This window comes from Garra rufa, chromosome 12 (assembly GCF_049309525.1).
Source record: "Garra rufa chromosome 12, GarRuf1.0, whole genome shotgun sequence".
NCBI lineage: Eukaryota > Metazoa > Chordata > Actinopteri > Cypriniformes > Cyprinidae > Garra > Garra rufa.
This window is the reverse complement of record NC_133372.1, coordinates 41,301,743-41,329,222: the sequence shown is the minus strand read 5'-3', so window position 1 is coordinate 41,329,222 and position 27,480 is coordinate 41,301,743. Positions and strand designations below refer to the sequence as shown.

Genomic DNA, 27,480 nt, shown 5'->3' with positions numbered 1-27,480 from the left:
GCTGAGCCGTTTGAGACCGAGTTGATGTTGCCATATCCACATAAATTACACGAGACGCTTCGCTTGTTTTTTAGAATCCAAGTTGCTTGCTTTTCTCGCTGGATCTGGCAACACTGGATTGGGTTACAATCACCCATCCTGATCTTCAAATAGCAGCAGCGGAGATCAACAGCCGCTTCAGTCCGGAGAACTGAAACTGAAATTCAACACCGCCTGTTTCCGTAAAGCCTCAGCCGGTAAAACGTGGTACTCATCCGGCGCCTGTGTGGTAGAAGGAGGAGGAGGAGAAGTGGATCTTCTAGCGTGTTCTAGAACGAGGACTAACGTTAGTTACGTTAGCTCATGTAGTTCACAGGCTGGTTGTTAAATACAACAACTGCTAGCTAACTTTAAACAAGCGGAGGCGAGCGATCACCAAAGCCCTTCCTTCAACGTTTAACGTTACTTTCCGGTTTGTCAACTTCAGACGCTAACACTACCGCGGTAACTTTGTTTTATTCTAAATGTATACGTATGGCAACAATTTTACTGCCAGGGTTTAATATGAATTTAGTTAGCAATGTAACATTGCTAAACTAAGTTAAGAGCACTTAAGGTTCACACTGCCTTTGATCGTTTCAGTATCATTATGCCTCAGAAGCGGCGCTCGCAGTCGTGGACGGAGCTCAAACAAGCCGGTAACGAGTGTTTCAGAGCCGGTCAGTATGGAGAAGCTGTGAACGTCTACAGCCAGTCCATCCAGCTGCTGGAGAAGTCTGGTAAGAGCAGTCAAATATGGTCATATTACAAATAAATATCATTGTTATAGTATTATCACTTCGCTAACTGCCATGTTTTTGTACATCTACCATGGCATTATTGCACTTACACGCAATGTTTCATGGTATTTTTATTCCTTTGCAACGCCATTTCAATATTTTTCACTTTTAACGATAAAATAAGAAGCTTTTTCAGGTTGGTTTTCAAAATGGGGCCCCAGGGCCCCCAAATGAGTTCTAAGGGCCCAGTGGAAAAGTTCAGAGACTGTTTAAAAATGTAAAAATAAATGTGCAAACATTTCAATAAATAATACATATAATAGTACAGCACTGAGTAGAAAAAAAGTTGAATTACACAATACAAAATATTTTCCAAATATTATTTTGCGCACATTCTGACTGCTTAGCTACAATATATAACTACCACATATTCATTTCATAGTAATATTAATCATAAAATAGAAAAATGCATGAAAAATTTACAGTGGTTAACGTAAATAACGATAAAATATAAAAAAAAAATATATATATATAAATGTATATAATTTATATATTAATTATTCATTTTAATAATACAGCACTGTAGTGAGTTCAAAAATGTCATATTACGTAATAAAAATATTACCTAAAATATATATTTACATAAATGTATATTAAAAATATATATTACATAAAAAATGTTTTCTAAACATTATTTTATGCATACTACTGACTAGCTATAGTATATAAGTACCACATATTACATTCATAGTAATATTTATAATAAAATAGAATGCATGACAAAAATTACAGTGGTTAACGTTAGGATGAAACTTTTAAAAATTATTATTTTTTTTTAAGTTATACATTTAATAGTACAGCACTGTAGTGGTAGTGAGTAGCAAAAATGTAATATTGAATAATAAAAATATATTTTCCAAATGACATTTTCACATTGTGATTGCTTAGCTATGTAACTACCACAAATTCAATTCTTAGTAATATTAGTAGTGGTTAATATTAATAAAGATAAAACATTTCAAAAAAATATATTTTGAAATTATACATTAAACAGTCCAGCACTGTAGTGAGTAGCAAAAATGTCATCTTTTGTAATAGAAAATAATTTGCAAATAATTTTTTACACACATTTATATTATTAATTTTTTATAGTATAAATGATAATAGAAATACAAATATATTGCTGCCTTTTAAACTTTAGAATGGGGTCACTTGCATTATTATGATCACATATCCTTAATTATCTCCTTTAGTATCTGACAGAACTGTGATAGAATCGGGTAACATCTTGGTTACAGTATAGTAGCATATGAATACCATGTTATTCCCATATTAATGTTTTTAAATGAATAACAATAGGGTCATCACACCAAACAGGAAAATATGAAAGTTACAGAGCAACTACTTCAAAATGGTTCCTCAGACTACAATAGATCTAAAGGAAGCAGTGGTATAAGGTAAATAAAGACACATCCATTATATCTGTAATTGTTCTGTTTGCAGGTCAGAAGAACAAGGAAGATCTGGGTATTTTGTACTCCAACAGGGCTGCCAGTTACCTGAAAGATGGAAACTGCAATGAATGCATTAAAGATTGCACAAAGTAAGTGCAACAAACGGTATGCACAAAAATGGTTAAAGTGATTATGTACAGTGTTAATAATCTTAGTATTTAACTTTAAGGTCTCTAGAATTGGTGCCATTTGGATTTAAAGCTCTGCTTCGCCGGGCGTCAGCGTACGAGGCCTTGGAGAGATACAGACAGGCGTATGTGGACTACAAAACTGTTTTACAGATAGACTGCAAGATACCGGCAGCTCACGACGGTGTCAACAGGTAATTCTACATGAACAGGATCCAGAATTATTTGCATGTTCATAGAAAATGCACTGATCAGCTGTATGAGGTAATATAATACAAATCAAAAGCATAAAATGTAAATTTGTGAGGATACAAGGATACTCCTCTTCCCTTCAGAATGACCAAGGCTTTGACAGACATAGACGGACCATCTTGGCGAGAGAAACTACCTCCGATTCCCACCGTCCCGATGTCTGTGAAAGAAAGCCTGGCGCAAGCTGCCAGCTCAACCCCCAGCCCACAACAAAACAGCGTGATTGACAACAAGAAAAAAGGTATTTACCTGCGCCATAACTAAGCGGAGCTTCAGCTGTCATACTTCGCTTCAGTGCTTGATTTTCAATTTTTATTCTAAGCACCAGGACCAGGACCTGAAGCTGTTAAAAAGGCCAAGGCTCTAAAGGAAGAAGGCAATGCGTTTGTGAAAAAGGGCGAACACAAGAAAGCAATGGAGAAATACACACAATCAATCAGTCAGGACCCCACAGAAGTCACAACCTACACTAACCGGTAAGAAATGCAGGGTTCATACAAGGTGCTTGAATTTGACTTTTTGAAATTTAAGGCCTGGAAAACCCTTGAAAATAGCAATATTCCTGAAGAGGAACTTGAAAAGTGCTTGAATCATTGACCAAGTCATGAAATATCAGGGATTTTTGTTTGTTGCTTTCAATTTTAGTTTCCATTTATCAACATGTCATTTTTCTATACCTTTTTTAATTGCGTTGTTTCATGCGCTTTGCCTACTGTTATGGTTAGGCTACTTTTCAGCGCCATTTTATTCCCTTCCCGCTCGTCAACTGTCAATCTCCAGGCTAAGGCAAACATGCCAGAAAATTAAGACCTTTGGCTTGAAAATGACTACTTCAGGTGTTAAAAGTAAATGATAGAAAAGCAAAAACGAAATGTGAAGAAATAGAAAAACTTGATGACAAACAGAAAATCCTTCAGAGCATTTAACCCCTGAAAGCATAAAAACCATAAATGAATTTCTGTAGAGAAAAATATCAAAGTGCATTTCACAGGTATATGCAAAAAAAAAAAAAAAAGTGTGTTTTGTACATAAAGCTTGCAAATGGATTGGATCCATTCATTGTAGGTCATGGAAATTCAGCTTTTTATAATCAAAAGTCAGGGAATTTTACATTCGGCTTAGAGTGGGAACCCTGTCAATAAGCACATATCTCTTCACGCAATTCAAAAAACATCATACCTTTTTTCCCTTTATTTCAGTTAATGTCAGTAATGTCATATAGTGATGGGTAAAAAAGAGTTTTCCGAAACTCCAGATCAGGACTTCAAATCATGAATCGTTTGATTCAGATCGATTGAAATGATTCACGCTCTGCTCTTCGAGTCCTGATGTGAAATGATGGTTCGCAAATTCAGATTGGGACTTCAGAGTGTGGATGGTGAATCACTTGATTTACATCTGAACTTTAGTGCGGGTTTGTGAATCTTTTGTTTCAGATCAGTATTTTTAATTGATTTTGCGAATCTTTTGATATAGATCGGGACTTTGGTGCGGGTTTGCAAATCATTTGTTTCAGATTAGGATTTTACTTTTACATTTTTTTTTCTTAAATGGTAGAAAACATCAAACCAGTACAGTTATAAAAACAAAGAAAAAAGAAAGTATACACAAATACAAATCCCTTAATTAATCCCTTAAAAAAACTGGTTTTACTATAGGAAAAGTGTAGTATACTTTGTAATGGTTAAAAGGAGCATTTCGAGACTCTGAACCAGTTAAACCATTGTGTCGCAAAATGATGTTTTGAAGTGCTACAATCGAATCGAGTATCGCAAATCATTCGTTTCAGATTGGGACTTCAAATCGTGAATCGTTTGATCCAGATCGAGACTTCGGAGCATGTATTGCGAATCATTTAATTTAGATCGGATCAGGTTTGTGAATCATTTTGAGAATTAGATGATTAAAATTTAATGATTCGTAATATGCGACCCTGGACCACAAAACCAGTCACAAGGTTAAATTTGACAAAACTGAGATTTATACATCATATGAAAGCTCAATAAATAATTCTATTGATGTATGGTTTGTTAGGATAGGACAATATTTGACTGAGATACATCTATTTGAAATCAGAAATCTGAGGATGCAAAAAAATCAAAAAGACTGAGAAAATCACCTTTAAAGTTGTCCAAATTAGGTTCTTAACAATGCATATTACAAATCAAAAATTACATTTTGATATGTTTATAGTAGGAATTTTATAAAAAATCTTCATGGAACATGAACTTTACTTAATTTCTTAAAATTAATTTCTAAATCAAAAATTTTGACCCATGCAATGTAATTTTGGCTATTGCTACAAATATACCCCAGCGACTTAAGACTGGTTTTGTGGTCCAGGGTCACATATGTGATTTGCAGGTTCATGAATCATTCGTTTCAGATTAGGATTTTGGAGCTATTTCAAATATGCTTAAAAAAACAATCTTAAACGGTAGAAAACATCAAACCATTAAGGCAGTACAGTTATAAAAACAAAGAAAAAAATAAAGTATACACAAATACAAATCCCTTTAAATGAACTGTGGTTTTACTATAGGAAAAGTGTAGTATACTTTGTAATACTTTAGTAGTATTACTTTGCACATGCTTCACTTTACTTTTGCCTTTTTTTATCAGTATAGTTATACTTGTATATCTATTTCTCTGTTTTATTTTAAATGGAAGACATTGTTTGATAAGTAAGATCTCTAATTGAAGTCCTTGAAAATCAGAATAGTGCTTTAAAAGTCCTTGAATTTGACTTTACAGCATCTGTACCAACCCTGGAAATGGTACTAGTAATTATGCTGCCAAATGTCAGGATTGCTATGATTTCAAAAAAGATTTAGAATTTCTAGACATGGAAAATTTCATAGACCTTAAATTTGATAATGTGTGTAAATCAATACTTCTTGTAGGGCTCTCTGCTACCTGTCATTAAAGATGTACAAAGAAGCTATCAACGACTGCGATACGGCTCTTCGAATGGATTCTGCCAACATCAAGGCTTTTTACAGACGTGCCCAGGCAAACAAGGAACTCAAGGTACGCTTACTTCTGAATCAATTAAAGTTCATTCTCTTTGGTGAATTGCTTTATAAATTGTAAAACATTTATCTCATAGAACAAGAAAATGTGTATTGAAGATCTCAACAGTGTGCTCAAAATCGAGCCGGGCAATATGGCGGCACAGAAACTACTCCAGGAAGCACAGAAGATGAAATAACTGTGACTGTACAGTGAGGAAACTTTCAGCAAGTGCCTCGAGTTGATTTGCCTCTGCAAAGTTTGCTACAGACTTTAGATATGCACATCATTATTTTTAAAAACTAGGAAATAATTTGAGTGTATATGTTCTTATAGGCACATTTAACCGGGTGTATTTCTTTCTGAAACTCCACCTGTCTGAGATCAAACTGGTTCTGGTAATTGCATTTGTCATTAATCGGATGTGATTTTAACGTGTTTCTTTCATTGCACATGCAATTGAATGGCTCTTTTTCAGACTAAATTTTAATTCCTACTTCACTTTAGATCGGCTCAAAAAGGCAGATAGTATTAGGGCTGCATTTTCTACAAAATGTGTTCATTTTAGTGCTTACCTTTTTGTTGTATTGTTGTGGGTTAATTACTGTCCAAACCAACTGATGTTTATATACATTTGAGACTTGACTGTATTTATTGATGTTTCGTATGCCATTTTGCATCAAGACAATGTAAACGGGTCTTTATTTTATTTAAAGAGGAATGTGCTGTTAAGCATCTGATAATAAAGGAGAATGTTAAGGAATATTGTATTTTTCATCCTGTAAATTGGCAGATAAAATGCAATGATCAGCACTGACTTTTTTTTGTAGGAATTAGCGATACTAAAGACATAAAATAGTAAATGCTATGTATACAGGTAGAAAAGCTCTATAAAAATACAATATTTCAAATTGTTCCTCAGTTTGTAAAAAAGAAAAGTTCAGTTATCTGAACTGTGTATATGCCTTAACTTTAGAGCTACAAAATAATTAGTCGCAATTAATCGATTCAAAATAAGTTAGTTTGCATACTATGTGTGTGTACTTTGTGTGTTTATTATGTACATAAAAATACACAAATATATGTATATATTTTTAAAAATATTTGTATGCAAACACTTATAATAGTATATAATTTGTTATAAAGTTTGGACACACTTCCCCATTCTCTTTGGAACTGTGTCCAAACTTTTGACTGGTAGTGTAAATCTAACTTTCACAAGTCATTTTAATCACAGTAGTCAACTTCAAATGTGTTACTGTACATGTTTTTTGTTTGCTTGTACAAAACAAACCTTATCTAGAATAATCTACAGCATGCCACAGATGATTGAACTTAAAGAAATGTTCAACCAAAAAAATGCTGAAAATTGACTCACTCTCAGGGCATCAAAGATGTAGATGGGTTTGTTTATCAGAACAGAATCTGAGAAATGCAGCATCACTTGTCAATGGATCCTCTGCAGTGAATGGGTGCCGTCAGAATAAGAGTCCAAACAGATGATAAAAACATCATAGAATAAGCAGAATAAGGAGAGAAATATGCATAGTTTACAAGTAAAAACTGTTAAAACAGCTTGATGGATATTTTTTTTTCTTACAGACATGCAGCTTTTCGCAATATGTTAAATTGAATGACTGGAGTGGTGTGAATTACGTTTGGATTATTGTGATGTTTTTATCAGATGTTCGGAGACTCATTCTGACGGCACCCATTCACTACAGAGGATCCATTTGGTGAGCAAGCGATGCAATGCTAAATTTACCCAAATCTGCTCTTATGAAGAAACAATCTCATCTACATCATTAATGGCTTGAGGATTAGTATATTTTAAGCAAACTTGGTAATAACTCTTCCTTTAAAGGGGTAGTTCCGGAGCAATTTTTTTTTTTTTTTTTTTACACAGATAATGTACTTACCCCCTTGTCATCCAAGATTTTAATGTCTTTCTTCAGTTGTAAATAAATAGTTTTTTTTTTTTTAATAAAACATTTCAGGATTTCTCTCCATGTAATGGACTTCTATGGTGCCCCCGAGTTTGAACTTCCAAAATGCAGCTTCATATGCCTCTAAATGATCCCAGCCAAGGAAGAAGGGCCTCATCTAGTGAGATTGCCTATTTTCTTTATAAAAAAAAAACAATTTAAGACAATTTATAAACTTTTTAACCTCAAACGCTCATTTTGTCTAGCTTTGCTTGAACTCTTTATATTTCAGTTCACGACAGTTCATTTTCTCCTCCAACTTCAAAATCGCCCTACAACGCTGTTTTGCCTTTTTTTTGTAAAGTGCGTTTGACCTTCTTTGCATGTTTACTTTGTAAACACTGGGTCGGTTCTTCTGCAGCAATGTATGATTTTGAAGTTGGAGAAGAAAATGAGATGGGAGTTTTTCTTTTTTTATAAGAGTTTACGCAGAGCAAGCACTTGAGGTTAAAAAAAATTATAGAAATTGGTCATTTCACTAGATAAGACCCTTCTTCCTCGTCTGGGATCTTTTAGAGCCCTTTGAAGCTGCATTTAAACTGCATTTTGGAAGTCCAAACTCAGGGGCACCATAGAAGTCCATTACATGGAGAGAAATCCTCAAAAAACTATTTCTTTATGGCTGAAGTAAGAAAAATATGAACATCTTGAATGACAAGGGGTTAAGTACAGTATCTGTAAATCTTTGTTCTGGAAGTGAACTACTTCTTTAACTATTTAACATCCCTTAAAAGCTTATTTAAATAGTCCTAACATTTCCATGCCACTTAAATCTAAGAGTGAGAACACCTAGAGAACGTACTGGTTATGTATTGCATGTCCACCACTATGAAAAACAATACAGCGCCATTTGGAACTGATAAAACTTTTATTTCACTTTAAATTGTCTTTTACACTTTTCCTGATTATAACATGTAAGGTGAAACTAGAACTGTTTTAAAAGACATACACAAATCTAGTATTACGTCAATAACCAGGTTGTATTTTTTTTTGTCATTTTGTAATTATTTTTTTCCCTTAAGCTAGTCTAAATTTTCACAACCACGTGCGCGCTAAGCAATGAAACCGTCACAGAAGCTAACTTTAGGCAGAATACTGGTCAGTAAAAACAAAGCAATTGGAGATACCAGATATACAGACAGGCTCGGCTCCACATTCACTACTGTATTTTTTGTAATCAAGCGTAGAATAACTGCCATTTGTTCAGCTAAGGGGAGAGAGAGAGAGAGAGAGAGAGATTTCGTCTTCAGTGCATGAACGTTGTCTTCAGCTCGAGACAGATGAGTTCTACACCTAAGTGGAATGTTATGGTGATGTGACAATGTATTGTGACACTGAGTGAGTGGCTACCCCTTGAGAAATGCTTGAGGTCCTTCAACTATTTGCCATATCCGATCTCAGCTTGCGTTTCACAGACTTTGGGCCAAGACTTCAAAGCCTCCACCGGTCTGCAGCAAAATTCAAGTTAAATCCAGAATTTCTCAGTTGAACTGCCAAGGTCTTACAGAAACTCCTCTCTCAGCAGGAATGAAGAGTAGCGAAGCTCGAAGTCAGTCTAAGGCCCCAAACTCCTGATTTACATAAAGTGGAAACATCAAGCATCGACTTCTGTTTGTAATAGGGTTGAGTATAATGTGTTTTTGCAAGCACAAATTATATTTACCTCTAAAATGTTTACAATTCTTTATTAAACGGAAGTGCGGGCAATATTACGTAAAAAGGAGGGGAAAAAATGTACAGAACAAACCAGGAAAATTGTTTACTGATGTCAAACAGCACCTTTATGTTGACTGCCCCCTTGACAGCACATTAGGAAACTCTCCAGTTTGTTCACGAAAGGTTTGGAATGGAATGTCTTTAACTTAAAACTGAATAGACATGGAATGGCAAACCTCGGGTCCCTTTTGTCGTCGCTAGCCGCGTATGCAAAATGACGCACATGACAGCGATAGTAGTAATGCATGTTAGTCAGTGTCACAATACAGCCTGGTTTTATCCCTTCTGTATGAGATCGCAACAGAATTGTACTGCTACTCGATTTCCATTAAGCACAAGTTACCCAGGAGGAAAAACTAAACGTCACAGTGTTTGTTAAATTAATGGACAGTTTAATATCTTTCTGAATAAAACCAGCAATCGCCAGTACACTATTGGAGAGAAAAGACAGAGAAGGGAAAAACGGTTGGAGGGGACACTATAATGCATTATATCCTGCTAGACCAGAGAAAATACCTTTTAAAAATGTTAGAGGAGGGATTTTAGGGAAAAAAAAAAGTTGGAAATCGTTTCCACTATTCAAACATTTTCCCTCGTCTGAGGGAAAACACACAAACAGACATGTTTGAGACAAGTCAGCCTTGGAAAAAACCAAACTTCGCCCTGCCGCTTGTGGCTTCAGGGGTACAAACTTGTAGGTCGGGTACAATTCATGCTGCTCGTCATACAGAAAGGTGGATAAAGGTGAGGTGGACTGGATGGAGCAGGGAATTATGGGCTGTATATGTGTAAGATAAAGAGTGTAGGTGGATTTAACAGTGAAGTGCAACGCCTTTAGTTCTCGCCCTCGCCAGCATCCCCCTCGTCACCCTGGTTTTCTGATGTCCACAGCTGGAGAACGAAAAGGAAAAAGTTAAAATGATGCAGTGATCAAGGTCCAAAATTAACTTTTTACCACGTCAACAAACCAATTTTGAATTATTCATATTAAAACTACACTATAGAAAATGTATAAACTATGAAGTAAAGTTAAAAATATGACATTAATGTCATATTTGACTTTCAAAATGAAGATTTAATAAAAAAGCTAAAATTAAGATAAAAGAAATTATGAAAAATATAAAACTATGATGGTCAATTTATGAGAAAAGTAGGATTTTTTAATCCTAATGACTGATTTAATGTTTATATATTTTTTTATATATTATTCAATTATAATGTGGTGCAACTGGACTTTCATAATTATAATTTTAAAATAATCATTTTTTTTTAATCATAATTGTGACAAAATTCATAACTGAGCAAAAAAGTTATAAAAAGTCATAATTATGAGACTGAAAAGTTGAATTATAAAGTCACAATTATGAGAAAATGTCTTTCAAAATCAAGATTTAATATAATAAAAGCTTAAATGATGACAGTTGAAATTAAAATAAAAAGTTTGTTCAAGTTGAACTCACAATAAAACTATAAAATTCTCAAAAGTCAAATTATGAGAAAAGTAGAATATCATAATGACTTAGTATCTCATTTTAATGTTTATAGATTTTTATATATTTATTTCTATATATATATATATATTATTCAATTACAATGTGGTGCAACTGGACTTTCATAATTATAATTTTAAAATAATTTTTTAAATCATAATTGTGACAAAATTCATAACTGAGCAAAAAAGTTATAATAAAGTCAATTATGAGACTGAAGTCACAATTATGAGAAAATGTCAATTATGACTTTCAAAATGATTTAATATAATAAAAGCTGAAATTATGACAGTTGAAATTAAGATAAAAAGTAGAAATTGAAGTTGAACTCGCGACAAAAATTTTAAATTCTCATTTAAGTCAAATTACGAGAAAAGTAGAATATCATAATGACTTAGTATCTCATTTTAATGTTTATATATTTTTATACATTTATTTCTCTCTATAGATTATTCAGTTATAATGTGGTGCAACTGGACTTTCATAATTATAATTTTAAAATAATCATGTTTTTTAAATCATAATTATGATAAAAATTCATAACTATAAGCAAAAAAAGGTCAAATTGACATTAAGTCAGTTATGCGACTGAAGTCACAATTATGAGAAAATGTCATAATTAAGACTTTTAAAATGAAGATTTAATACAATAAAAGCTTAAAAAGGACAGTTGAAATTGAAATTATGACAAAAAATAAAATTATGATCAAGTCAAATTATGAAAAAGTAGAATTTATCATAATTATGACTTAGTATTTCATTTTAATGTTTATATATTTTTTATTTAATTATATCATTTTATAATGTGGTGCAACTGGGCTTTCATAATTATTTTAAAATAATCACTTTTTTTAAATCATAATTGTGACAAGTCATACCTATAAGTAAAAGAGATGACATTAATTCATAACGAGATTAAAATGTTGAAACTGACAGTCACAATTATGACTTTCAAAATCAGGATTTAATATAAAAAGTTGAAATTATGACAGTTGAAATTGAGAGTTAAAATTAAGATAAAAAGTAAATTGAGTGTTTACTGTTGTCCTTTTGCATTACTGACACAATTTTTCTATTTAATACTGTAAAGCTGCTTTGACACAATCTGTATTGTTAAAAGTGCTATATAAATAAAGGTCACATGTCAAAAGATACATTGAACTTTCAAAAAACATATAGCTTGAAAAAATAAATAAAACTTATGGCTTGAATATTTCTGTTTCCAATATGGAAACAACTTTTATAATACCTTCTAATTACATTGCAAAAACATGTTCTTCATCAGTATTTTTGTCTTGTTTTCCAGTGAAAAGTTCTATGATTCTAAATGACATCTTATGAGAATTAAACCGAGCTATTAAAAAGGACAAAAATCTGCCAATGGGGTTAGAAATACCCCACTGACTGATAAGCGTTGTTCTTTTAAGCATAAACTGTCAGAAGATAAGACTTCATTTGATTTACTTGCATTGGAAAACAAAACTATATTAAGGAAGATACTTCTTTTTCTGCAGTGCATAAGATTTAAAACATTCTGCTCTGATTTAGGACCTTAATTTGCGGAAGGTTGAATAAAGACATTATAAGACTATTGATTTAACTAAAATTGTTCTGCTAATATAATATTAACTTGTACATGAAAAACAGTACTAAATTCCAAAAATGCTAAATTTGTTAAATATCAGTTTTGATGGATTATTGTTTGTATGTTTCCTACAAAAATGTGTTGTCAGAACTTGTGCAAGACACAAAAGACATTTGGATATTTTTTATTTTATGGTTCAGGGTATTATTTTTAAAGCTTGATTTAAACTATAATGATAAATATATATAGTCTATATTAATTTTGTATTGTTAATTTTAAAGTAATGCTAAATTTTGGGCTCTGTCTACACTGATAAACCCCAAAGCTGGCACTTACAGTGAGGTTGTCCCTTAGTAACTGCATGATCAGGGTGCTGTCTTTGTAAGAGTCCTCGTTCAAGGTGTCCAGCTCAGCAATTGCCTCGTCGAAAGCCTAAGGTGAAAATAAAAATGAGGTTTAGGTCTGTTGTCTGGCTGGAAATGCACACTCTAGAATTCAATATAAACTCATTTAGTTTCAGATTCCAGATTGCTTTTTGAAAATATTCACTGAATGTTGCATAAACAAGATGGGATGAAAGAGGAAAGAGTACACTGCGTGTACCTAAAACAGGAAAAAGATGAACAGATAATTGTCTAACCGTCTTTGCCAAACTGCAGGCCTGCTCTGGGGTGTTGAGGATTTCATAGTAAAACACGGAGAAGTTCAGTGCTAGCCCCAGCCTGATGGGGTGTGTTGGCTGCATTTCCCTTTTGCTGATCTCGAACGCATCCTGGTAAGCCTTCTGAGAGTTGTCCACTGTGGCTGTAATTCGAGAGGAAACCAAATCAAATTCATGACCATCACATCACAGCCTGAATGTTACAATGCTTTGGCTAGTGTCTAACTATTCACTCTCAGGACTGGATCTTAAAACTTCAGCATTATCAGTTTCAATCTTCTCCCTAATGAATAGATTTAACAGATGAATTAATATTTAAGAAAATGTGTTCACTTTTCTTTGATTCTCCGGATGCCACCTCGGACAGGTATCTGTAGTAGTCTCCTTTCATTTTCAGGTAGAAGACTTTGCTCTCTGCCTGGCTAGCGTTGGGAATGAGGTACTTCTCCAGGAGACCCTAAAAAACAGAGTAAAGACTGACATTAGGATATGAACAGTAATATGTGACCCTGAACCACAAAACCAGTCATAAGGGCCATTTTTTTAAAAATTGGGATTAACATCTTCTGAAAGCTGAATAAATAAGCTTTCCATTGATGTATGCTGACAATATGACAAAATTAGGCCGGTATTCAACTATTTGAAAACCTAAAACAGTGTTGTTTTTGTCAACGATGACGATGACGAAATCATTTTGTTGATGCCACTTTATTCAATGACGAAAACGAGACGATGACAAGATAAAAATGGCTCGTTGATGACTAAAACATGACGAGACGCGTATAAGTTTTCGTTGAAGAGACGAGAATAGACGAAAAGTCTAGTGGGTGGTCCGTCAGACGTTTAAAATGCATGACATTTCTGCTTATTGTGCATGCCAATTAAAACCGAAAAAAGTACCTGCCGCTATGGCAAGCCGTTTTAGCATTAAATGCTCCTTGCCATACTAGTTTGGCAAGCTGTTTTAGCATTCCATCCTTGTTTGTCTTTTATGTTTTAAGACATTCCTTCATTATTGTAATATTGGTAAAAAATAGTCGATCCGGAAGCTCACATTCTGTTGAACTATAGATCTGCTATTTTCAGAACTTATAAGTGACACTACCCAACAGCAAAATACTTACTGACCTACATTAATTTGTTGAAAGACTACTTTTTCCCTTTTTTTTTGACTAAAACTAGACTAAAACCTTTTTGACTTTTCGTCGACTAAAATCTTCTTGACTTTTCGTCGACTAAAATTGGACTAAAACTATCACATATAGAAGTGACTAAAACTAATAACCATTTTAGTCCAAAAGACTAAGACTAAATCTAAGATGGTTGTCAAAAACAACACTGATCTAAAACCTTAAGGAGCAAGAAAATTTAAATATTGAGAAAATCGCCTTTAAAATTGTCCAAATGAAGTTCTTAGCAATGCATATTGCTAGTAATATAATTAAGTTTTGATATATTTACGATAGGCAATGTACAAAATATCTTCATGGAACATGATCTTTACTTAATATCCTAATGATTTTTGGTATAAAAGAAAAAATGATCATTTTAATCCATACAGTGTATTTTTGTCTATTGCTACAAATATACCCGTGCTACTTAAGACTTATTTTGTAGTCCAGGGTCACACATTACATGCATAAATAAAAAACACTGCCCATCAGAAAGTATAAAAACAATTTTCTTAAAAATGAAGTTTGCATTTTTGTATCCAACTTAATTGCATTTTTCATATTACAAATAAAATTGATTCCTTCTGCTTTAAGCATAAAATAACCGGCCTTGCATACTAAACTCTGTGCATCATTCATATAAAGCTTTGCACCTGATTTTGACACAACAAAGGCAATGCAAGAGAAACAACACAGTATTCTAATAAGCATAAATAGGCATTGGACATTTTTGGAATTTGAAATTAGAATTTTTGGAATTTAAAATATCAAATTTTTAAACTCATGTGATACTTTCACTGTAATGCCTTAAAATGCTAGGTTTTTGAAACAGAGCATCTAATATCGCATAATAGACTTTATAAGCATATTCCTAAGCTGTGATCCTAAACTAGAATGAATTGCAAATTAAATCAAGTGGGACTTCCAGAACTGTCAATTCAACTGTCGAATGTTTTCTTCACACGTCACGTCTCTCACCAGCACGTCGTTGCAGATGTCCTGAAGCTCAGCCTCGATCTTCTCGCGGTATTCACGTGCCATCTGCTGTTTCTTCTCGTTGCCCTCCGTTTTCTGCTCGATGCTGGAGATCACGCGCCAGGACGAGCGGCGGGCGCCCACCACGTTCTTGTAAGCCACGGAGAGCAGGTTGCGCTCTTCGTTGGAAAGCTCAACGCCGCCCTCCGTGACGGCCTTCATGGAAGCAGCCATGTCATCATAGCGCTCAGCCTGCTCAGCGAGCTTTGCCTTCTGCACTAGGTCGCTCTTGTCCATGATGCAACTACAAAAGTAGGGGAAAAGTATGGTTAGATAACAATATTCATGACGCTGGCACTTTAAGCGTCCTTTTTTCCTATAGTCTCTAGACATACAATAAAATTCAAGTCAAGTTTGGTGTTGCTTAGTGAGCTTGGCTGACCTCCTTTTGTTGTAAAGAGGTCAACTTTCAAGTTGGTGTCTATTCTGACCTGCACCAGATACTATTATTAAATTTGGGACTTACGAAGATTTAAGTCATACTGAAGGCTACCCATGAATGATTATGTAAGAGGACCAATGCAAAGGCACAGCTATGAAGTGGCAGTCATTCAGACTGTCTCAGAGAGACTTTGTCTCAATGCATTCATCACTGAGTCATCATATCAGAGTGAAAGTGAAGTCCCATTTAAGGTTATAACACAATCATTGATGATACTGATCATACAACAGGATTACCTGAAACCAGCCTAGTTAAACAGAGCTTCCTTAAGAATGATTAGCTGACTATGACTAGTTGGCTTTGAAAATAGGCAGTTTTGCATGCTAAAAAGGCATTCAAACTAGTCTTCAAGCAAGCAAAATTACTTCAGACACACTGATGCAAAATGATGCCACATTTGTTTGATTCCCCCCCCCTACTTTTTATGTCTGTTTTTTAACAATTCATTTTTGACCCAAAGTACAGCAAAAAAATAGTAAAATGTTTTACTATTTAAAATAGCTGTTCTCTATTTCAACATTTGAAAATGTAATTTATTCATGAGATTTCAAAGCTGAACTTTTAGCATCATTACTCCACTCTTATCCACATTATCCTACAGAAATCATTATAATATTATGATTTGCTGCTCAAAAAACATTAGTATATTGATAACAGTAGATTTTTTTCAGGTTTCTTTAAATAGAAAGTTCAGAAGAACAGCATTTATTATTATTTTTTTTAATTATAAATTATACCAACTCCAAGCTTTTGAATGGCATAATGTTTAATGTTACAAAAGCTTTTTATTTTAGTTAAATGCTGATCTTTGGATCTTTTTATTCGCCAAAGAATCCTAAAAAAAAAAAATGTACTCAACCGTTTTAAATATTGATGATAATAATAAATATTTCTTGAACAGCAAATCAGCATATTATAATGATTTCTGAACGATCATGTGACACTGAAGACTGGAGTAATGATGCTGAAAATTTTGCTTTGATCACATAAATATAGTACATTGTAAAATATCTTCAAATATAAAAGTTACTTTAAATAGTAAAAATATTTCAAAAATTGTTACTGTATTTGCTGTACTTTGGATCAAATAAATGCAGGCTTCTTCAAAAACATTAAAAAAATATCCTGTTCAAAAACTTTTGACTGGTAGTGTATCTTTAAATGAAAAAAGGAAAACAAACACTTATGTATATTAAACCAGGTTTATCCATAATGATATAAGTAGTGCTTAACCTAAATAAGAAAAATACTCTTCATAACATTTGTTTTACCTTGACAATAAGCATTTCTGAGAAATACAGAAACACTTTAAAAAGAGAAATCATTTTATTTTCTGTTTCATTTAATGCTGTTATTTTTTTAGTAAAATTACCATGCATTTTGATTTTACGCATAATAAACCAGGTTTAGCAGTGGTTAACCTAACAGATGAGTTTTAGTTCAATAACAAATATATGATCATCATAACACTTTTTTTTTTCTCTCGCACTGAGCGTCTACCAATTGTTCTTTGCACCAAGTGACAAATAACCAGGTCATATTTTTAGCTCATACTGCACTGATGCAGTGCTTTCAAGACTTCTGAAATATACAACCCAATTAAAAACTAGGTCAAAAATATTATTTCCAAAAAACACAATGGCTTATCCACCTCTGACTAACTGGTCGAAATCTAAACCTAACCCACTAAGGTTAGATCACCTATTCTAAATCACACACAACCCCAGGTCTCTGCCTGCTGCTGCTACTGCTGCTTAATATTGCATTTATCCACTTGTCCGTCTACCTTCGTGCAAGGTCATGGAATCCGACATGGAATCGGGATTCTAGCAGGCCACAGTGGGAATTTCAACCCTGTCAGCTATCAATACGTGTGTAAGTGCCAACGCCCAGGGCGTTGATGTCTCCGCCTGAACCCGAACCACAGGTAACTTAACGGTGTCAGGCGAGTGTAAACAGCCCGTCCAGCTCCTGAAGACCAACACACGCGTGTGAGCTTGCAGATCGGTTGCCTAATGTGACCGAGGAGGGCTGGAGTAGTTAAAATGCGTAGATTGAACGGTTAGTAGATGACATAAGCTGGTGTCGAACTAGATTTATTTACATAGGCCCTCACGACGCGTCCTGACGACAAGTCCGCTATCCTTCAAAGCGATGTTTCAGGATTTTAAACGATCCCAACCCACTGTTTCATATCTATAAATCACCTCGAGCGATTATAGAAGTAGTAAAACCATAAATGTTAGCCGTTTTAACCACCTAGCCTCGCTAATACTGCACTGCAGCATATTCGGGGCTCTTCGGTCGAGCTAACAGCGTTAGCCACCAATGCAACGCCCTCTCACTCACATTCCCTTGTGGAATTTAATCGGACGCGCCGATTATTCGGACTAAATTAAATTAACCCCTGACCAACCGCAATTCACAAGCACGCGTTTTACTCCTCTGGTGTGTTACGGTATTAAACTGGTTAGCTTTCACGACGACCGGGCGTTGAATAGCTAGACGCGGGAGCCGCTGGCCATTGCTCCCGTTCAAATGAGGGTTGTTCCGCGCGATGCTAACTTACTTTGATTGCGCTCTTACGTTACATAACTACAGAGCGGGAATCGCTGCTTCTATTATAAATCGGACGTAATCGGAAATAAATCGGCAATAATCGTTATTCATCGCCCGCCTCGGCCTAAGTCCTTGTACCCAGCCCCAAACCACAATAGACACCTTCCGCCATTGACAATGATGAAGGGGGGCTTACATGAGCAACAGTTCAGCAAAATGCATCTCTAACATTCATAATATCACACGAGCGGCCTTAACGGGCAATGCAACTCACATTTAAATATATTTCGAGTCCTGATTTGTGTCTGTTAACGATGGGAGTATCAAGCTGTCCTCCGTTTCGCTGCTCGGGGTATTCAGGGCAGTACCACTTCCGCTTGCGCTGACACTTCCGCTTCCTCTAAACTCCACCCCTCCCCCCCGCCAGTATCCATGGTGACCGCTATCCGGGGTTTCCTACACCGTTTTACACGGTCCCTCACGTCACAAGGACCATGGTAACCGAAGTCGTGCGTGACGTAGTTAGTCACCATAGCAGCGGTTGCCAGGAGGCGCTCGACAGCTTGCTGAATTCGAAATGGAAGCTTGTGAGATTAATAATAATGGCAACAACAGAAGATGATGTTTACTCGGGATCAGACTGTCTAAGCACGCTTGTGATTCATCCTTCCTCCCATGCTTTCGCATTCTGTGGCACGTACAGTATTTCTAATGATCTGTGACACTCATTTCCATCTCTGTTTTTGTTTTTTGTGTTCATGGTATTATTAGTAATTTTTATTTGTGTTGTAGCTCTTTTTTACGCATAAAAATGAAGCTCAAAGTGATTCAAATGTCAGAAAGAATATCTAAAAACATTAAGAAGTCATTGCATAAAAATAAGATAAAACAGATAAGAAAACAAGTTTTAAATTCATAAACAATTTTTAAATAATTAAAATTGTGTAAAATAAAATCATAATTTACATTTTAAAAATATTAAATTGTTTTTAAATAATTAAGAATTAAAGTTGTGTGAAATAAAAATTATAATAACAAAATAAAATATAGTTAAAATATAATAATAAATCAATTAAAACAAAACAGATAAGAAAACAAGTTTTACATTGACAATTAAAATAAGTTTTAAGTAATTCAAATTGTGTAAAATAAATAATTATAACAATAAATTTAAATAAAAATAAGATAAAAACAGATAAGGCAACAAGTTTTAAAGTCGTAATTAAAATAAAAAAAACATTAAATAATTTTTAAATAATTAAAAATTAAAATGGGGTCAAATAAATCATTATAATAACAATAAATTAAAATATTGTACAAATAATTATAACAATAAATAAAAATAAGATTAAATATATAAGAAAAGTTTAAATTCATAATTAAAATATGACCTCTTGACTGGCAAGACGGCTGTGAGCTGAAACTCAAACAGTGTAAGTGAGTTGTTCAAAACCTTTCTTTTTAGTAAACTCTGTGTACACAAACAATGTTCTCAATGCTGGAGTTCATGTGTAGAGACCCATGCGATACTTCGAGCAAAGTGTCATGGTGTGTCGAGCCTTCTTAGTGTTGTAAAAAGATTGATTTTGATGCGCTCAAATGTATGCCCCTAGTATTCCCATTCACCGGCCATTGACCACAAAACTAAATCACGGTCAATCTCAAAAACGGCTCGTTTGTCGTAATTATGCTTTTAGATATAAGTTTGTCTCGTTTACAGTAAAAAAAAAAAAAAACAGCCCAGGCTGCATTTTGGCAACAGTTATCCTTTAACAGAAGTACATCAAACAAATTCTCTAGAATTATTCGCCCATCAAGATTTATCCTAATGGATTTATTAATGTACAATGAATAAATCATAATTATTATTTGTTTTAAATAGGCCAAAAATATAACACAACCCATTTTAAACAAGGTTTTATAACACTGAAACCCAAATCAAGTCTGTCAGCGCTTGTCATTCACAGAAGTCACCAGTAGGGTGTAGTGTAGATCTCTACAGTTACAGTGGCTCAAACAGGTCAGTCTGACTGTTGCTTTAGTTTAAGTAAAATGTTATATTTTACATTGGCTTGTATGAGCGAAAAACAATCACAGACAGAATAAAGTCTGCCGGTTTTTCCAAAACGGGAGCATTAATCACAGTCTGCTCCAACAGCAATTTGCTGCTTAAAAGCAGAAGCTGCTCTACGCAGGTGCAGATAGTATTGCTCAGAGGAAAATGACATTTGTTAGTATCTAGGACATTTTGATAAATGTCACGATGTCAAGTCACAACGCTGACTTAACCAGGTTTTCATTAGTTAAACACAAATGCACAGCATTGCAACTTTGCATTCACAGGGCAGGTTTGCTCATGTAGGCTTCATGCATTACAATCAAGTCTGATGATGAATGAACTGATGTTTCTCCACCAGTCTGTAGGTCCCCAGGTAATATGCTTCTTTTATACTAGAGCTTCAAAAGAAAAAGATTTTAGATTGAGAATGTCTGTGGTTAACAGATTAGTTCATTCCCAGAATAAAAATTTCCTAATAATTTACTCCACCCCATGTCATCCAAGGTGTTCATGTCTTTCTTTCTTCAGTCAAAAAGGTTTTTGAGGATGTTTCTCCATATAATGGACTTCAGTGGTGCCGCTTTCAAAGCAGCTTCAAAAAGCATCTAAATTGTTTTTTTGTTTTTTTTAGAAAATGACTAATAAAAATATTAAATAATTAAAAATTGTGTAAAATAAATAATTATAATAACAATAAATTAAAATATTGTAAAAAAAAAACAATTATAATAACAATAAATTAAAATAAGATAAAACAGATAAGAAAACAAGTTTTAAAATAAGTTTTTAAATGATTGAACAGTTTTTAAATAACTGAAAATTAAAATTGTGTAAAATAAATAATTATAATAAATTACAATATTGTAAAAACATATATAATACCATTGAATTAAAATACGATAAAACACATGAAAACAAGTTTTAAATAAATAATTAAAATGAAACAAAAACATTAAATAGTTTTTAAATAATTAAATTGTGTAAAATAAATAATTATAACAACTATATATTAAAATATTGTAAAAGAAAATTAAAATAAGATAAAACAGACAAGAAAAAAATAATTAGAACAAAAAAATTAAATAATGTTTAAATGATAAAAAATTAAAATGGTTTAAAATAAATTATAACAATAAATTAAAATAACATAAAACTGATAAGAAAACAAGTTTTAAATTAATAATTAAAATAAAAAATGCTATTTTTTTAAATAATAAAAAAATACAATTGTGTAAAAAATAATTATAATAATAATAATAAATAAAAATATTGTTAAAAACAATTAAATTAACAATAAATAAAAATACAGTAAAACATAAGAAAACAAGTTTTAAATTCATAATTAAAATATAAAATTAAATGTTTAAATAATTAAAAGTTAAAATTGTGTAAATATAAATAATTATAATAACAAAAATTAAAATATTGTAAAAAATATATATAATAACAATAAATTAAAATAAGATAAAGCAGATAAGAAAAGAAGGTTTAAATTCATAGTTAAAATAAAATAAATTAAATAATGTTTAAATAATAAAAAATTGAAATTGTGTAAAATAATTATAATAACAATAAACTTAAATATTGTAAAAAATTATAATAATAAACAAGATAAAACAGATAATAAAACAAGTTTTAAATTCATAATTAAAATGAAAATATATATATATATATATACAAAATAATTAAAATTAAAACGTTTTAAATTTATAATTAAAAATGTTTAAATAATTAAACATTTAAATTGTGTAAAATAAATAATTTTAACAACAATAAATTAAAATATTGCAAAAAATAAAAACAATTATATAATAACAATTAATAAAAATAAGAAAAAACAGATAAGAAAACAAGATTTAAATTTATAATTAAGATATTTTTTAATAATGTTTAAATAATTTAAAATTTAAATTGTGTAAAATAAATAATTATAACATCAATAAATTTAAATATTGTAAAAATAAAAACAATTAAAATAACAAGAAATAAAAACAAGATAAAACCGATAAGAAAACAAGTTTTAAATTCATAATAAAAATTTAAAAAACATGAAATAATTTTAAATAATTGAAGATGAGACCTTTATTCCTCAGCTGTGATCATGTAGAGCGCTTTGAAGCTGCATTGAAACTGCAGTTTGGACCTTCAACCCATTGATCCCCATTAACATCCACTATATGGAATAAAATCCTGAAATGTTTTCCTCACATGCGTCATTTATTTTCAACTGAAGAAAGAAAGACCTGAACATCTTGGATGTCATGGGAGTACATTATCAAAACATTTTTTATCCTGGAAGTGAACCTTTAATGCAATCAAAATAAACATGCAAAACCTTTTGAAGGTAATGTTTTTGCATGCATTGTCACACAAACACATTTATTTTTTCATTTTGCACGTCCACCTCACATTAAAAGCTTTTCAGTCTTTAGTGTCAAAGTTTTAATACTCTTATAGTCCACTCTATTATTTTTTTAAAGCAAATGACTTGATGTAAGACAAGACATCAATACCAATGATTTTCTAATTATGTGCAGCAATCGATGTTTCTATCAAGTAATCAATTAAGCATTCACTTGATTAATTTACAATTTAATTATTAGGATGACTTTTAACCTTTAAAGCCAGGTCACACAGAGGTAAATCCAAAGCTTTTTGTAATTTCATGCATGCATACGAAAAATGACCACATAAGCGGAGCAACCAAATTTGGCGCATGAATAACTAGATTTATTTTCTCCCAGAATTTGAAAAAGAATATTTATTGTTCAATTAAACCGCAATGAGAAAGAATGTTTCATAAACCAGTTCAAAGCTTTTCAGTGATGCTATATCATGTATGACTCAGACCCAAAATGAGGCTGGGTTATTTTGGGACAGCAACCCAAATGACTGAAAAAGACAGCAGAGAAAAGCTGAACATGCTCATTATTATTATGAACGCTCGTTAATAAATCGGAGCTTATCTTTCAAATACAAGAAGCTAAATACAACTATTTAATAGACAAATGTAGATATAAATTATAGAAATGAGGAGAAAAGGCTTCTTTCGGGTGCCTGATGGAAATGTCTCGAAATAAACCTTAAAAAAATAAAACAGCACAAAAGAGGCTGCCGTACAGTGACGAGTCTACGTTCCCCGAAGGGACTTGAGAAATAATATCTATAGCTGGGAGTCTCTAGGGAAATTTGTACAGACCTGCTTAAGGCATGTTCAAGCAGATTTATTTGTTAAGCAATAGAAGCATGTGTTGATGCTGACTTAGTCACCTATTCATAAATCAAAGACATACAGTACGGCGCTAATGAAAGCTCTGCACAAAAGCTATATGACTAAGGCAAGCATTATTGTTATTTCTATTTATACTTTAGGGTTAGTAACACAAACCAGTGTTATTATATATCATATACTACTACTATTTATTAAAATGTTCTACTAAATGTACTTCTAAACCATGTTCCAGTTTTTAAATAAGTTCAAGTCTAAATGCAAGTTATATCTCATGTATGTCATTCACCTAAAATGATTTTTAGTAGTTTTGGTTAATTATACTGACACAAACTAATACCTACATCTAGTTTTAAATAAATAATTCACCTAAAAAATAAATATTTGCTCAAAATTTATTCAAAATCAAGCCATCCAAGCTTTAAATGAGCTCTTAATCAGAGTAGATTTGAAATTTAGCACTGGATTACGTTCTCATCAGTGAATACTCTGCAGTGAATGGGTGCCGTCAGAATGAGAGTCCAAACAGCTGATAAAAACATCACAATAATCCACAAGTAATTCACCAATTACACTACCAGTCAAATGTTTTTTTATTTTTTTTTAAAGATTTTTAATGTTTTTTTATGTTCTTCTGCTCACTAAGCCTAAATTTATTTGATCTGAAGTACAGCAAAAACAGTCAAAATTCTGAAATATTTTTACTATTTAAAGTAACTGTTTTCTATTTGAATATATTTTAAAATGTAATTTATTCCTGTGATTTCAAAGCTGATTTTTTTTAGCATTATTACTTCAGTCACATGATGCTTCAGAAATCATTCTAATATTCTGTTTTGCTGCTCAAAAACATTTATTATTATTATTGTTATGTTGAAAACAGCTGAGTTGGATTTTTTTTAGGTTTCTTTGATGAATAGAAAGTTTAGACGAACAGCATTTATCTGAAATAGAAATCTTTTGTAACATTATACATGTCTTTATCATCACTTTTGATCAATTTAAAGCATCCTTGCTAAATAAAATAAAATGAATTTCTATCATTTCTTTTGAATGGTATAGTGTATAATGTTACAAAAGCTTTTTATTATAGATAAATGCTGATCTTCGGATCTTTTTGTTCATCAAAGAATCTTAAAAAAATTTACGTAACTGTTTTAAATATTGATAATAAAAATAAAAAAATGTTTCTTGAACAGCAAGTCAGCATATTAAAATGATTTCTGAAGGATCATGTGACACTGAAGACTGGAGTAATGATGCCGAAAATGTAGTTTTGATCACAGAAATAAATTACATTTTAAAATATATTCAAATAGAAAGCAGTCTTAGTGAGCAGAAGAGAGAAGAAACTGTTAAAGTAACATCTTGTGAAGTGAAAAGCTGCATGTTTGTAAGAAACAAATCCATAATTTTCAACTTCAAACCGTTGCTTTCGGTAAAATAATTAGTCCTGTATCCATGATATTGCTTTCTTCAGTGAAAAAAGTCAAATTAGGTGAGAAATATGTATAAATAAAGACCTGTTTACGAGACAAATATGTCAAAGGATCTTATGTGAGACTTTTTCACTGAAAGAAGCATTATTATAGATTAAGGTAAAACACCTTAACGATGGATTTGTTCCTTACAAACATGCAGCTTTTCACTTTACAAGATGTTAATTGATGGACTAGAGTCGTGTGGATTACTTGTGGATTATTTCATCACAATACACCACACTATTTTCCTTAGTAGATGTAAAAACCTAGTAATAAAGTATTGTGGGTGATACTAGTGATCTAAACCTCTGAACCTCTTCAGTCTATTTTCCTCTTGGTTGAAATACAGGGCTGTTAAATATGTATTCAAGAAATGCACTGCCTCGCAAGACACACTGTATGCCTCTCATGTTGGAGAGCGAACATAATAGTCTTGGACAATAGCACACATCGATTGTTCAGCTACATAATGGAGAGAGCTGGAGATTCTTTACTATGCATGAAGAGAAAGGAGCGAACTATACTATCGCATGATATAGTCTTTATGCCAGCGTGCCATTTTTAGCACCTAATCACTCCCTGGATAGAAATTAACACGCATTACGGACAGCCAAACAGTTGAAAGGAAGGAGCAAAGCACAGCAGAGTGGCATTTATCATCCCAGCATGAAACACGAATGAGAAACTAGATTTGTGCATTTTCTGAAGGAAAGATGAATGGGGTGAGAATGCAAAACTCACTCTCTGTGGTTGTCAGTAACCATTTCTATGTGATTAATGGTGTACATTTCAGTCGAAACATATGCACTTTTTTGTTATATACAGTTGAGGTCAAAAGTGATAATAATTATGATAATTATTTTACCAAAATAAAAGGGGTTCATACAAAATGCATGTTATTTTTTATTTAGTACTGACCTGAATAAGATATTTCACATAAAAGACATTTACATATAGTCCACAGGAGAAAAAAATAGTTGAATTAAAAAAAAAGTTTCTTAATACTGTGTTGTTACCTAAATAATTCACAGCTGTGTTTTTTTGTTTAGTGATAGTTGTTCACGAGTCCCTTGTTTGTCCTGAAAAGTTAAACTGCCTGTTTTTCAGAAAAATCCTTCAGGTCCAACAAATTCTTTGGTTGTCCAGCATTTTTGTGTATTTGAACCCTTTCCAACAATGACTGTATGATTTTGAGATCCATCTTTTCACACCGAGGACAACTGAGGGACTCATATGCAACTATTACAGAAGGTTCAAACACTCACTGATGCCCCAGAAGGAAACACAATGCTTTAAGTGCCAGGGTGTGAAAACTTTTGAACAGAATGGAGATGTGTACATTTTTCTTATTTTACCTAAATATCTTATTTTTTTCATTTAGTATTTCCCTTCACAAGCTACAAAAGATACTTACATGTTTCCCAGAAGACAAAATAATTAAATTTTACCCTGCATGATCTTCAAATTAAAAAATGTTTCACCCCCGGCTCTTAATGCATTGTGTTTCCTTCTGGAGCATCAGTGACTGTTTGAACCTTCTGTAATAGTTGCATATGAGTCCCTCAGTTGTCCTCAGTGTGAAAAGATGGATCTCAAAATCATACAGACATTGTTGGAAAGGGCTCAAATACACAAAAATGCTGAAAAACCAAAGAATTTGTGGGACCTGAAGGATTTTTCTGAAGATCAGTGGGCAGTTTAACTGTTCAGGACAAACAATGGACTCATGAACAACTATCAATAAACAAAAGTGAAACATATTCTCATAAAACATACTCCAATGATCTGTTTTAATGAGCTAGCGGTCAAAATTGAACATTCTGGAAAGAGTTGTTTATCCTGCTCCCTCCTCCTCAGACTCGGGTTGCCAGATTGAGGACACGCAAAAGAAATGAGCACAACTGGGAATGGAAGGTGACGAGCCTTACACTGGTAAGCTGATGTGTCGATATATGAGTTTTTGAGCTTATAGAGCTTTTTTGGATGGATGCTGAGGCTTTTTAGGTCTGGTAAAATCTGCGATCTCTGACCTAGTTTGTTTCCTACTGGGGAAATTGGAAGTGGGCAGAAACACACAGAATAACTGGCTGTAGAGTTGGTTTTCAGAGAAACAAGTATGTTAACTTATTATGTTTCCAAGATATTTGCAAACATACACTACCAGTCAGAAGTTTCTGAACAGTAAGAATTTTAATGTTTTTAAAAAAGTCTCTTCTGCCTGCCAAGCCAGCATTTATTTGATCCGAAGTACAGCAAAACAGTACCATTTTGGAATATTTTTTACTATTTAAAATCATTGTTTTCTATTTGAATATATTTTAAAATGCAATTTATTTCTTTGATTTCAAAGCTGAATTTTTAGCATCATTACTCGTGTCACATGATCCTTCTAAAATCATTCT

General features: G+C 32.8%; 2 protein-coding genes across 2 annotated transcripts; one reads left to right on the top strand and one right to left on the bottom strand.

Moving 5' to 3' along the window:
- The first annotated feature begins 282 nt into the window (after nucleotides 1-282).
- On the top strand, nucleotides 283-6,427 carry LOC141347214 (mitochondrial import receptor subunit TOM34-like). The gene is made up of 8 exons (XM_073852218.1): nucleotides 283-483; nucleotides 622-758; nucleotides 2,262-2,361; nucleotides 2,442-2,594; nucleotides 2,736-2,893; nucleotides 2,975-3,128; nucleotides 5,556-5,682; nucleotides 5,762-6,427. The coding sequence occupies exons 2-8, from the start codon at nucleotides 629-631 to the stop codon at nucleotides 5,861-5,863; spliced, it is 924 nt and encodes a 307-aa protein (XP_073708319.1). The 5' UTR covers nucleotides 283-483; nucleotides 622-628; the 3' UTR covers nucleotides 5,864-6,427.
- A 2,071-nt stretch (nucleotides 6,428-8,498) lies between these two features.
- Nucleotides 8,499-18,725, bottom strand: LOC141346370 (14-3-3 protein beta/alpha-A). The gene is made up of 6 exons (XM_073851226.1): nucleotides 18,584-18,725; nucleotides 15,252-15,552; nucleotides 13,435-13,558; nucleotides 13,081-13,244; nucleotides 12,777-12,872; nucleotides 8,499-10,256 (listed from the first exon to the last, which is right to left on the bottom strand). The coding sequence occupies exons 2-6, from the start codon at nucleotides 15,543-15,545 to the stop codon at nucleotides 10,200-10,202; spliced, it is 735 nt and encodes a 244-aa protein (XP_073707327.1). The 5' UTR covers nucleotides 15,546-15,552; nucleotides 18,584-18,725; the 3' UTR covers nucleotides 8,499-10,199.
- Between the last annotated feature and the right edge of the window lie 8,755 nt (nucleotides 18,726-27,480).

Coding starts and splice junctions, on each gene's coding strand:
- LOC141347214 (XM_073852218.1), top strand. CDS start 629: ATGCCTCAGAAGCGGCGCTCGCAGTCGTGGACGGAGCTCAAACAAGCC. Junction 2,595..2,735: donor GCTCACGACGGTGTCAACAG/GTAATTCTACAT, acceptor TCTTCCCTTCAG/AATGACCAAGGCTTTGACAG. Junction 2,894..2,974: donor GATTGACAACAAGAAAAAAG/GTATTTACCTGC, acceptor TTTTATTCTAAG/CACCAGGACCAGGACCTGAA.
- LOC141346370 (XM_073851226.1), bottom strand. CDS start 15,545: ATGGACAAGAGCGACCTAGTGCAGAAGGCAAAGCTCGCTGAGCAGGCT. Junction 13,245..13,434: donor ATCCGGAGAATCAAAGAAAA/GTGAACACATTT, acceptor CTCGAATTACAG/CCACAGTGGACAACTCTCAG. Junction 10,257..12,776: donor TACTAAGGGACAACCTCACT/GTAAGTGCCAGC, acceptor TTCGTTCTCCAG/CTGTGGACATCAGAAAACCA.